The following is a 14,048-nucleotide window of genomic DNA, read 5'->3' as shown; positions in this document are numbered from 1 at the left end:
CTGCCCCCCCCCCACTGGCCTGCTCACCCCCAACTGCCCTCCCCTCTTGGCCTGATTGCCCCTAACTGCTTCTGCCTTGGTCCTGCCACCATGGCTTTGTCCGGAAGGACATTTGGAAGGTCTCCTGGTCTAATTAGCATATTACCCTTTTATTAGTATAGATATTTAAAGAGCAATATTCAGCTTGCCATAAACAATTATGACAACTTTTAGAACTATTTTTAGAAACATTTATGATACTTTACAATTTTATAATATTAACCTAAAATGTATACATAGTTAAAAACTCTTTACTAGTATACCAGTAGGCATTCCTATCATATTGGCGATTTGGGTTTTCTTTAAACCATGTATGCCATTATTACGTATTCTTTTAGTTCCTTACAATATTTAGCTTTTTAAGACAAGGAACAATAGTGTCAGAAAAATAGGACATCTACTTGTGACCCAAAGTAAACAGTCACACAGAATACAAGAGTTGATAGGTGACATCTTTTTCTCCAGAAGAATCCAATGATGTCTATATAATACAGTAAAGTCTGTTCTCTGGCACAGCTTGGGAATGAGGCATTCTGGTCCAATATTCTGCTTAATAGACTTACCCTATATTTTTCATGGATTGCCTATTTTTCAAAGAGTTGCAATAGATCAAAATAAACCTAAGGCTATATAGCCTGGGTGGTCCCAGTTGAGCTCAAAGGGAAGTGTGTGTGTGTGTGAGAGAGTGATTAAATAGAGGGAGTTGGTGGGCCCTTAGGGGTTCTATTTGCATGAAAGGATTTAGGCTGGTATTTTATTTATCCCTGGCTTCTAGGAAAAGGAAGATGCGTGCCTAGGTGCCTGAACAAATTAGAGGAAGGGGAGCAATGGTGGGGTTTATGGTCTTAGGATCCCCTTCAGGTCTCTAGGACTTGAAAAAAAAAACATTTTTAAGCCTCCCAGGAGAAAGGGATCAGGGAGAAGGGAGATGAACTGTTTTTATGAAGGGTCCTGTGAATCATGGCTCCTTCTGCACTGTGTGTAACCCCATTATGGTACTGTGAGGGTTGGTGGCAAAATTGAAGCAGTAGGAGGCTGCAACCTCAGCCCAGGCGTAGTTGCTTCCACTGAGGGCCAAGCAAGCAAGTTTCTTGGCAAAAGGCATTCAGCAAAGGGGAGCTGGAGCAATGAAGTGACAGGAAGGCAGGGCTTTGTCTGTTTTTGTTCAATGTTATATTCTCATCACCCTAGAACAGCAGGCACTCAAATTCTTGTGGGAAAATATCAGGGGGTGACTGATATTTTTATAGTTGACACGTTTTGGAGCCCACAAGAGAGGACTTCAGATGTACTTCTGGGAGTTGACACTTTGCAGGAGCTTGAGTCCTGCCAGGGAGGGTAGAGGAGAGATAATTTGGGACATTTGGATTATTGTTATCACAGGTGATGAGACCTGGAGACATTTAAATTATAAATAAAACTATACTATTCAAGAGGCACAGCAGGGTCTTTTCAGTTTCTCCTGGGCATCGTCATAATATCACCATTTCATTGGCAAAGCAGAGATGTGTCCATTTATGAGGCATCTAATAGAGATTTTGGATGATGGAATTCTAGATAACAGAGTTTATATGATTAAGTCTCTTTGTTAAAGAATATATTTGGTTTCTTATGTGTGTCCACACTTTTTATAATATTGCACTAAAGTTTCCTTTAAATGTCAAGTGCTTTGTGAATTGAAGGTTTAAAATGTGTCAAAATAACTTCGTCTTCTTGGATCAGGAATTATATAGGCAATCTTTTGATGCAAAAATTCATCCTAATTTCTTTAAAAGCAAACTGCGTTTAATGAATGAAGAAAATGATCTGTATATTATCATTTTAGTCTTTTGAGTCTAACTAAACGCAGATGCTCACTTTGGCTTTCCAATTATTGTTTCAATTTGGACATGATTGAGGCCTTATAAAGAAGAAGATGGCTACAGGGAGATGAGAGCGTCTCAAAATTAAGTATCTCCATAAGCCAACACAAGGAGCTCTCAGACTAGTTTCGATTTTAAAAGAACAATTACTTAAGATGGAAGGAAGCACATCGCTGAGAATTAAAGTGACCCCGCTTGTCATAACTCCCCATGCCATACTAGCTAGGGGAGCAGTTAAGGCATAGTGACAATCACACATTTGCCTCAGAGACTTCATTTAATTTTGATACTGCACTCCCAAAGTTTCTCTCTATTCTAAGAGGCTCCAGTCCTCTTGGGCACTTGCTGTTGTGTTGTTCTGTGGCTTCCACTTTCCATACCTGACTTGTCCCAGTCTGGGAGGAGAGCCCATGCGAAGTGATTATGGCTCATTCAGCCAACCTCAGATGGTCTGGCCTTTAAGTAACCACAGTTCTTTTGATTTTGTAAACCACTTTAATTTTAAACAGTTTAGATTTTATCCTGAGGCCACAGGGAAGTCATTAAAGAATTTTAAGTCATGGAATTAAGGCTATTTTGTCAGTTTTTTTCTTTAATTGTTTTAAATTTATGAGAGTATTATAGATGTCCCCTGTTTCTCCCCTCCACCCAGCCCCCTGCCCCACCCCAGGCCTTCACCTCTCTATTGACTGTGCCCATGGGCTATGTATATATGCATACAAGTTCTTTGGTTGATCTCACTCTGACTATAAAATGTGGTGAATGGATCCCAAATTAGAAATGGGCAGAGAAGTGGACACAGATACCAGTCAGAACATTGTTGTAATAGTCCAGCTAAGAGATGGAGGCCCAGAACTGAAATCGCATCTGTGGCTTGCAGGAAATGGATGGATTGAAAGGGTACTCAGGAGGTAGAAGCAGCAAGACTGGAACAATGGGATAAAATGCCGTGATTTATAGATACCACTTAGTCTCCTAACACTGTCACTTTAATGGTCCTCTAAGAGCTGTTCAAAAATTGTTAAAGAAAAGTCCTGATTAAAAAAATATTAAAGTTTATCAAATGAACAGTAGCAGATTCCTATTTAGTTGAGGGGAAATCTTCAAGCATGACTAATAGTAATGATAACATGTTCTTCTTTAGTTATGTCAATGAATCTAATTCTATAAAGCCTTTTTCCTATATTTCTAGTGTATGAGATATAGAATGAGAACATACACACAAGAAATATTTATTGAGTGCCTAGGTAACATATTGTTCTTTAAATACAAAACAAAAACACACAGAACCAGCAGGAAAATGATGGATTTAAAACAGAAAAAAAATTTCTATAATTTATTTGGAGCTATGAAAGTTATTAAAACACAATACTTGCCTTGAACACTATCTCAACAGCTGAAATTAATTTTTATGCCTAAGAAAGAGACTGCATGGTGGCAAAACAGAAGGTTCACTGATTCGAATATTCTATTCAAAATATCTCAAAAGAAGAAAGATTGTGCAGTCAACTATTTGAACTAGTAGAATGACTAAAGCATAAAGAAGAATAGCAAAAAAGATGTCTAGACATTACATAAATATGGAATTTTATTTCCTTCCACAAAATATTCAATCTAAATTTAGGGATTCTTAATTAATCTTGCTTATATTATAAGTAGTGTTTTCAACTCTGATGATCTCAGAGAAGCTAACTGGAAAGAGAGACTTAACTCTGAATTGAGAAATATTTCCAATTACATATATCTTCATGCCAATATATAGGACATTCATCTTGAATATCTTTCATATCCTCATTAGTTGGATAATATTACTCATGTGAATAAAGAATAGAGCAGCAGCTCATGGAGATTACCCAATCTTGCTTTCATTAATTTGAATGTGATTATTTTGAAAAAGGTCTTAATCTGTAATGTCAATCCACTATTTAATTTCATTTCCCCCATCCTTTCAAGGATATCTCTTTGAGGAAGATGTTTTTGTATGTGCATTTTGTTTATGCTACACATGCCAAATAGATCTTCTAAAATGAAACTCTGAGCTCATTTGGAAGTAATTTTTGGTAGCACATGAATCAGAACGCTTATTATTTTCTTCTCAGCACTACCGGTATTTTATTGCTTCCATCTATAGTCCAATATGCTTTTAGCGCAAAGACCCCTGAGGCCAAACACACAAAGCACTAAGAAAATGGGAACTTCTGGCGATTACAATTTTTGTCTCTCTTTCAGGGGTTTTCCCTCCACTGGGAGAGTGAAATCACTTTAAGCTCACTACGAAACAGGAACATGGTGGGCACAAATGATTGACTGAAGTTGGTGATGTTGATTTAGGAGTGTTCGGCTTATAGGTCAGGTGTAAAACCCTTAAATCTGCTTGTCAAAGTCTGCTTGTCAAATTGCAATGGATTTTTCCAGACTCTGCCCAAATGTCACTTTCGCTATGAAGGCTTCCCTGGCCAACTCAGGCAAGGTTAGGCAGTTTCTCCTTAGTATTATTATAGTGCCCTGACATATTCCTATGGCAGCACCTATCAAATTATATTGCATTTACTTGTCTGTCTCCCTCTATGTAGAAAGACTATTCTCTTCTTTTTATCTCTAAACTAAAGCACTACCAAAATCAAGTTGGTCCTCAATATATAATAACCGAATGAATGGATAGAAAGAATGGCCAATAATACTCTTCATCTGCATAGCATGGGTTGCATGGTGTTTTCACACAGTGGTGAGGAAGACATGGCAGGAATTACCATCCATATTTTGCAGATGAGGAAACCAATACCCAGAGAGGTTATATGACCAACCCAAGTTCAAAACAGCTGATTAACTGCACGCCTAGTTCTTATGTGAGCCAGTCAATAAAGATTTGTAGACAGAAGTGATAGCAGTAGTATTCTGTCAGAGAGATGGCAATGGCTGGCAGGACACAGGGTAGCAGTTGGTTACCTGTTTTGAAAGCTCCAGTCTCAATCTTAGAAGGTTCTTAAGAAGTTAAATGCACACAAAACCAGACTTCAGAATGTCAACTTATTCACAATGAGAATGATCTATGACAAATTATTTCCTTGTACTCAAGCTGTATGCAAAGTGAAGCCAGTACATATACATACTTGACTCTCTGGCTGAAATTCCGACCATGACTCATAGACTAATAAAGAAGATAAAGTTCTTAAAGGTAAGTAGTATAATCCCTTCTTATACTAAATGAATAAACAAATAAATAAACAAATAGCTAGATAAGATAAATGACTTACCTACAGTCACATAGCTTGTTACTTACAGCATAAGGACACAGAATCAGGTCTTCTTAACAATGATATCCTTACATTTTTAAAATAAGTTATCATTGAGAAGTACTACAACTATAATTCTTAGCAAGTCTTCTAAGCATCTTTCTAATATGACTAAACAGGCTATCACACAGAAATTGTCCTTCATCAAATGCTGCAACATGGGAGAAGTACCCCAAATTCTACTCTGTGTCTGTATATTGGAGAGGTGTGGGGGGAGGGGACACACAGACATTGTTTTAAGATCCATGTTAAAACAAGGCACATGGCATTGATGCTATAAAAACAATCCATTGGACTTTTCAATGTGTCAACTTTTCTAGTCCCCATTCCTTTCAACATGCTTTGTTTTTCTTTTTGAAAATAATCTAAGTAGATATAACCTCGGTGTGCATATGTCCATGTCAAATTTATGACTTTTAGGTTTTGAAAATAGTTTAATTACTCATTACCAGTAGAACACATTTTACTACTTATTGGCCAGCTAAAAAGTAAAAAAAAAAATGTGTGTCTATTAAGGGGCAAAGACCAAAGGTCAAAATAAGCTAATATTCTTAGCAAAAAAAAGAAGACAAATTATCATATCTATAAAAATTTTTTGGGTCAGGGCGCATGTGGGAGGCAACCAATAGATGTGTCTCTTTGACATCAATGTTTCTCTCTCTTCCCATCCTCCCTCCCTTGCACTCTTTCCAGAAATCAATGGAAAAAATATCTCAGGGGTAAGGATTTACAAAAAAGTTTTTGGTTTAGTTTCCATTACCAAAGGTGGGGTGTGCTCTGGGTCATATGCCTTACGTCAGTAGATGCAAGCAAATGCTTTCCACAAACATATATCTCACAGGTTGTACAAGACACACTCAAATCAAACGATTTCACCATCAATTAAGAGAGGTAGCCTTATTTAGCAAATAACTGCTTTGGAGATAAAAACATATCTTGAACTGCAATAATTAGTTTGCTAATTGGTCTTAATGCTGGGATAATTGCTAGAATTCCTTCTTTAAAATAGATGGACCTTTGCCTGTTTGATATCAACTATTGTGCATAACTTTCTTTTCTATCATAATCACAGTCTGTATTCTTCTACTCCTTGGCTGGATGCAGAGAAGTAGTTCCACAGCATTTATACAGCAAAGTTTTTGTTTTCCTCTAACATTGTAACTGCACCCTGATTGCCTCCCCTTCAATTAATGCTAATATTTACTGTTACCCCAAGAATTACAGTTTGAAACAAGAGCCCATATTCTGGAAGAAACTTTAGGCATTCAAGGTCATTTACACAGTCCAATTTGGAATCTGTCTCTCATCTAGACTATAAAAGAAACTTGTTCATCAATTACATCATTTTAATGTATTAACTGAAAGATTATTTTAGATATGAGTTTTAAGCTAGATCAAATGATAATATTATGCCGTATAAAAATCAGGGTCATTTCTGTACCTATTCATTTATTTTCTACTAGAGGCCCGGTGCATGATTTGTGCACTTGGGGGGTGGGGGGTGTCCCTCAGCCCAGCCTGCGCCCTCTTGTAGTCTGGGACCCCTCTGGGGATGTCTGCCTGCCAGCTTAGGCCCACTCAAGCCGGCAGTCGGACATCCCTCTCACAGTCTGGGAGCCCTCACTCCTCACCGCCCACCTGATCGCTGCTCCTTACCGCTCAGTTCACTGCTACTTAGCGCTGCTTTGGAAGCGGGAGCGGCTCCTGCCACCGCTGCTGCGCTCTCCTGGCTTCTGGCTGAGCAGCACTCCCCCTATTGGAGTGCACTGACCACCAGGGGCAGCTCCTCTGTTGAGCGTCTGCCCCCTGGTGGTCAGTGTGTGTCATAGCAACTGGTCGTTCCACCATTTGGTCAATTTGCATATTATCCTTTTATTATATAAGATAAAATTTCAGGAGAAAAATTCTCATGTATACCTAAAGTTTAAGATAATTCATGCAGTTCTCCATTATACATTAAGCCAGCCAACAACTTTCATCTACGCCACAGGTATAAAATATCTGTCAATTTCTGCTAAAGGGCTATAACATGAAATCAATATGGTCAATAGTTATATGAAATGCCAATAGAAGAAATTATTTAAAAACAAAAGCATCAGACCTTGCAATGCTTCAAGATGTATTACTCACCAGAAACAAAGTTCGGAAGTTGTTGAGATCACCAAAAAACTCTTCTATGCTCACTGTCTTAGAGTCAAAAATAAAGTAGTCTCCAAGATTCTCATAGAGCTTGACCATGTTGCTGTGCATGGTGGACAGTTTGTCATACTGCTCTCTGGCGATCTTTGTAAAGCTGTAGGTTTCTGTTAAGGAATATGATCCAATAGTACCTCAAAGGCAATCATTAGATGTTAAGATTGAATTATACCATCATTTCTATGAATACTTATGTATTAGTTTGCTAGGGTTGCCATGATAAAATGCCAGTCTGGGTAGCGTAAACTACAGAAATCTGTTTTCTCACATCTCTGGAGGCTGGAAGTCCAATATCAAGGTGTTGGCAAGTTTGATTTCTTCTGTGGCCTCACTTCTTGGCTTGTTATAGATGGTGATCTTCTTGCTGTGTCCTCACACAGTGGTCCTTCTGTGTTGTCTGAGTCCTAATCTCCTCTTCTTATGAGGAAAGCAGTCACAGGGGATTAGGGTACCCCCTTAGAACGTCATTTGAACAAAATCTCCTCTTTAAAGGCCTTATCTGCAGTCACATTCTGAGATTCTGGGGGTTAGGGCTTCAGCATATGATTTCTGGGCAGATCCAATTCAGTCCATAAGCAGTTGCTATTGTCATTATATTGGTTAATGAATTTTGAAACTATAAATTATATTTAATGTATAACCGTGCCGAACATGTTTGCTAAATCAAAATACATATCCACAAACTACGTCATATTTTTTATGAACAGCATACAGTAGAAATAAGCACCAACAAAAAACTTAGAAAGTATAGATTCACCATTCTTAATGCACATTTTCCATATAGATAGAAATTCTATATAAGATTATGTTATATGTAACCGTGTGTGTGTGTGTGTGTGTGTGTGTGTGTGTGTGTCCCTCATGAGGAGCGGAAGGGAGAGGGAGAGGGAGCAAGGGAGAGATAGTGAGAGAGATTCTGCTGTAGTTCTATAACCTTAACCACTCCAAGGGCTTATTAAAAGCCAGATTGCTGTTTGCTGAGCCTGAGCCCAGGGGCCTGAGCATTATAATCTCTAACAAGTTCCCAGGTGACGCTGAGGCTGCCAGTCCAGGATTACACTCTCAGCAGTACACTCCACAAAAGCTACTTATTCAGAGATTAATTACATCATTGTTTTACAAATGTTATCAAAAGGTAATAACAACCACCAGTATCAAAGCATTTAATAAACCATATATTTAAAGGTGTCCAACTAAAGGTATCTCATTATACCTAAATTTACACTTATAAAAATAAATTATAATACTATTTTCCTGATTATAGTAGGTATATTTATAGAAAACTCTCTCTTTAGAAGACTTAGAAATATAAAAGCTTAAATAAGTAAGCAAATTTTCAACAAACAGAAGCAAATACTGTGAACATGTTGGAGCATTTCCTTTGAATGTTTATATATATATTATTGATTTTTTACAGAGAGGAAGGGAGAGGGATAGAGAGTTAGAAACATCGATGAGAGAGAAACATCAATTAGCTGCCTCCTGCACACCCCCTACTGGGGATGTGCCCACAACCAAGGTACATGCCCTTGACCGGAATCGAACCTGGGACCCTTGAGTCTGCAGGCCGATGCTCTATCCACTGAGCCAAACCGGTTAGGGCTCCTTTGAATGTTAACTGATAAGAATGCTTCAGAGAAAGGTAAGCACGCTAGCCCTGAAGAATATAGGAAACCAAGTCCACCTTCTAAAATTCCAGTTAAATGTATTAAAAATCAATAGTGAAACAGAAGTAAGATTTTTCTAAATAGAAAGGGAACAGACTTAGCATTGTAAAAGAAGAACAGCACAGTTTGGGGGCATGTGATTTTAAGATCCACCACAGTATATTAATATTTTGTATCTGTATTATGTTATCAGATACTGATAATTGTGTCTTGAAATACTTGATTTTATATGATTTTCTGAAATTTTCAGTGTGTTTTATTATAACCTGGGGCCAAATTTATTTTCCATGGGAACAGAGCTCTAGTTGTACAATGGAAGTCAATGGGGAAATCAGACCATTTCTGGTAAATTACTTTGCAGCTGACACTTAGGGAACACAACATGATTTAAAAAGTGAGATGACCCCTACCCATGTTCTTTCTTATGCTACTTAAGTATTAGCATTCACACTGGCAACTCAATAACCTCATCTGTGCTAAGTGACATTAAATCTTTTAACCCTCAAGTCCAATGGACCTGAAAGAATTAACACATTTCTGACTTATTCTAATTTTTAAAAAAAAAATTGTTATCAACAAAGGGTTATAGGTACTGCTATATACATATTCTGGTTTCCCCTTTGAGAATATCACCATGTATTTTTATTTTTATTTTTAAGAAAGTGTTAAACAACCTATTTAAGAATTGCAGAAATAAGACAATACTCTTCATTTCTTAACACAGAATGAAAGTTAGATACTTGTTCTCTAGTCTCTCTTCCCTAAATAAAATCGACCCACGCCAGAGACTTTCTACACAGAAACACTTTGCAAAGGTCACTTACTTGTACTCTATTTGCAATGCAAAGTACAAAACTATATATTTCAGAAGGCTCAACATCTGTACAACACCAAGCACAAGAAAAAGATAAAAAAGGCAAAATAGTGCATGTTTCCCATTTATCATAACATAATTTTTCACCAGCTAAAATATGTCTATGTAGTGATATACAATTTCATAAATCTGTTCTCCTAGAACAAAAACTGATTTCAGAAATTCTGTCTGTGAACCAAAGTGAGATAATTTGAAAAATTCTAGGAATGCTTTATCTTATAAATAACAAATGGAAAACAGCCCAATTTGCAAGTCCTTTACTTATCCTCAAAGTGATTACTTTGTACTAGTAAAAGGGAGAACCAACATGAGAAAGTATGGAAATCATTTGTATTTGCAACTATGTCACCACATCCTACCTGGGACAGGAGGAGAAAAAGAACTAGATACCATTCCTTTCATCCCTTATGTCAGTAAGGAAAGTTTTATTTATTTATTTATTTATTTATTTATTTATTTATTAATTTATTTATTTTTGAGCAGCTACTAAATACAAAATCCTGGTTAGTACTATGCTAAGCATCATGATGGGTACAATGATCATTAAAGCCTAATCCAGACTCTGAAGTAGTTTATAATCTAATATTGCAAATAATTCCACCATCAACAATTTGCTTTTGTATAGGACTTTATTATTTAAGATATATTTTTCCTTCCATTATGTCCCATATTTTTATAATTTTTAAAAATATATATTTTATTGATTTTTTTACAGAGAGGAAGGGAGAGGGACAGAGAGTTAGAAACATTGATGAGAGAGAAACATCGATCAGCTGCCTCCTGCACACCCTTTACTGGGGATGTGCCTGCAACCAAGGTACATGCCCGGGATTGGAATCGAACCTGGGACCCTTCAGTCCACAGGCTGACACTCTATCCACTGAGCCAAACTGGTTAGGGCTATGTCCCATATTCTTGATAACAACAGTGGTAGGCAGTCAGACAGATATGAGCAGAGCAAGGATGACAGGCCAGGTACAGAAGGTCACCAGGGCAGAGAGCCCCAGGTGCCTAGCAATGGACAAAACTAGGAAAACAAGGATCTCTCTTCCAGGGTAACCTTTCCTCCCATAGCATATCGCTGGTCATAGGCTTCGGACCCTCTCCTGACCTTTCCTCCCCTGGCACATTGCTAGTCATGAGTTTTAGACTCTGTTAGAGGGGAACCAAGTGAGGGGGGCAGAGAATAGCCCTTAAGCATTAAGTCCCCAGGACAATGAGATTCTGACCCGCATCTAATACATCTAGGCCTCAGTTGTATTTCAGCTCCAAGCCTGGAAAAGCAGCAAAATCAAACAAGCAACTATGGCTGCCTCAGGACCAACTGCATTAAATACTGACCTCTTGCCCTGGCACCAACCACTCAGTAGAGACCATGACCCTGAAAGAACACCAGGAAAGGTGATGAATATTCTATTGGAAACCTCCCCTGAGACTTCAAGATAAATACCCTCAAGATGGAGGAACCTCTTTGGTTCTCTCTATGGAGCACAACAGGGCCTTTCCCCACCACCTCCCTGCAGGGCCGTTTCCTTGCCTTTTCTCCTAAGCTCCAAGGGACCTTCCTTTGCCCCTATAACCTGTTTCCTAAGCCCATTTATTCTATGATTCACATCTACCTCTGTGACTTTCTAAATAAACTTTCTCTTATAGTTTGAGTCTTGACTCTGAATTCTTTCTTTGCCAGAACTCAGGTACCAAGGTTCCTGAACCAAGGTCCGGTCTAACACTTGGTGCCGTTTTGCTACCAGCACAACCTTATCAAAGAGGCAGAAAAATACCACTATTCACATTTTAGCATTGTGGAAACTGGGTAAATAGCACTCACCCATCTAGAGTTAGAATATAGTGAAGTGTTGTAGAATATACCATACCAAATTATGCCTCTTTGGCATAGAGTATTTTGAGCTAATAGAGAAACAGCAGAGACAGGAAAATTTCCCAAAAGAGTAAAAGTTATCCTTTTGAAAGGTAGATCTATCTATCTATCTATCTATCTATCTATCTATCTCCATTTGTCATCCATTTGTCAGGGTGTCTCCCTTTCTGTAGGAGGAAGAGAAAGAATGAATCAACGGCTAAAGAAAATGTGATACATATATGAGATGTGGTCTTATATATAGTATACATATAGTGTATATATATGTATAGTATATATATGTATATGTACATGCAATGGAATACTACTCAGTCATCAAGAAGAATGAAATTAGTCAGACAGAGAAAGACTATTAATGTATGATTTCACTTATATGTGAAATCTAAAAACAAAATAAATGAACAAACAAAACTCACAGATACAGAGAACAGATTGGTAGTTACCAAGGGGATGGGGGATGGGATTGGATGAAATGGGTAAAGGGGATCAAGAGGTACACACTTCCATATATAATATAAATAGGTCATGGGGATGTAATGTATAACATGGTGACTATAGTCCATAATACTATATTGTAACTTTGAAAGTTGCTAAGAAAGTAAATCTTAAAAGTTCTCATAACAAGAAAATATGTGTAACTCTGTATGGTGACAGATGGTGTCTGGACTTATGGTGATCGCTTTGCAGTGTATACAAATGTTGAATTAGTACACAGTACACCTGAAACTATATAGTGTTATATATCAATTAATCTCAATTTTAAAAAATTCAATCTGAAGTAGCTGTAATTCATCCAGAGGCATATACTCAAATAGAAGGTTAATTATTTTGTTTGTCCTTTTAGGTGTATTATATATTGTTTTTGATTATTTTTGCTAACTGTACATGCCTGTCCATAAATTGGTTGAAGGTAGGTGTAACCCTTGTCCTCTAACTGGTAAAATAGCTGATGGGGCTCAGAATGTGCGACCCTGAAATATGGCACTGTGGTATACAGAGTATTTTAAGCTGAGGGAGTATGAGGAAAGGGAAGAAGCAGGAAAGTCACTCTTGACCTTTTCTTGACCCTTCCCTCATCTGAGAGGCGGCTTCCTGGTATGGGGGAAAAGGACCATCCTGATGCCCTTCTGGAGGGACACCCAGAAGAATCCAAAGGAACAGACCTTGCAAAGTACTCCCCAGTTTACTACACTTACCTCCTCTTCTTTGACCTACCATATCTTTCCATGACATTCCACTCTTTATCAATCCTAGCATAAAAATACACAGGTTTAACAATTTCTTTGGGTCTTTATTTCTTAATAAAGACTGCCATGTCGCGTGAAAGTTATATTCAATAAATTTGTATGTTTTTCTCCTGTTAATCTATCTTTGTCAGGTTAATTTTTAGGCCCAGCCAGGGACCCTAAGAGGGTTGAGGAAAACTTTTTCCTCTCCTACAAAGTATTACTTCAATACTAGGCAGAGAAAACTTTATCACTGTACTTCATTTTGATGTAAAGAATAATTGTTATATGTATCTCACAGCAAATTGAATTAGATCAGTTTTACAATTTCTCATCTTTGTAGGTAGTACATTAGTTATGACTTTAATAAAAACTTGAAATTTTAAATATCATTACTGCTGGATTATTAAGAACATGGAAAGAAAAATCAACTTGAGATCCACTTAACCTTCACACAAGCTTTAGTTAGCAACATGGCATAATTATTCATTTAAATAAAAGGAAGTCACAAATATATAATTTATTAAAGAATACAGATAGCATTTCCTCTTTCCATAACCTCCCAGAAAAGATTTCTCTCAGTGCTAAAAATAAAATAGTAAGTTTTCCTTTTAATTTGTAAATGTCATTTTAGTAAAAAGTTATTCATATTTCAAAAAATTTACCTTAAAATAATAGTAGGGCATATTGAAGTAGTTGAAATTTACTTCCAAATCATACATTATGTTATGAGTATGAGTTGACAAGTATTTTAAAATGTGAAACATTAACAAGGACAATATCGACTTCATATATTAACTAGAGGCCTAGTGCACGAAATTCATGCAGTAGGGGAGGTGTCCCTCAGCCCAGCCTGCACCCTCTCCAATCTGGGACTCCTCTGGGGATGTCTGACTGCTGGTTTAGGCCTGATACTGCCCTCCTCTGCCAGCCTGATCTTGCCCCCAACTGCCCTCCCCTGCTGGCCTGATCTTGCCCCCAACTGCCCTCCCCTGCCAGCCTGATCTCGCCC

At 37.6% G+C, this 14,048-nt stretch overlaps 1 protein-coding gene across 1 annotated transcript in view; it reads right to left on the bottom strand.

Moving 5' to 3' along the window:
• The window catches only part of DIAPH2 (diaphanous-related formin 2), a 550,233-nt gene that overhangs the window by 70,684 nt on the left and 465,501 nt on the right, over positions 1-14,048 (bottom strand). Inside the window, exon 19 of the mRNA XM_014541049.1 lies at positions 7,325-7,489. Within this exon, the coding sequence (XP_014396535.1) occupies positions 7,325-7,489 (165 nt within the window). The remainder of the gene's footprint in view (positions 1-7,324; positions 7,490-14,048) is intronic.

Source organism: Myotis brandtii, unplaced genomic scaffold, assembly GCF_000412655.1.
Source record: "Myotis brandtii unplaced genomic scaffold, ASM41265v1 scaffold259, whole genome shotgun sequence".
NCBI classification, from domain to species: domain Eukaryota; kingdom Metazoa; phylum Chordata; class Mammalia; order Chiroptera; family Vespertilionidae; genus Myotis; species Myotis brandtii.
Note: the sequence above shows the minus strand (reverse complement) of the source record. Positions and strands in the feature narration are given on the sequence as shown.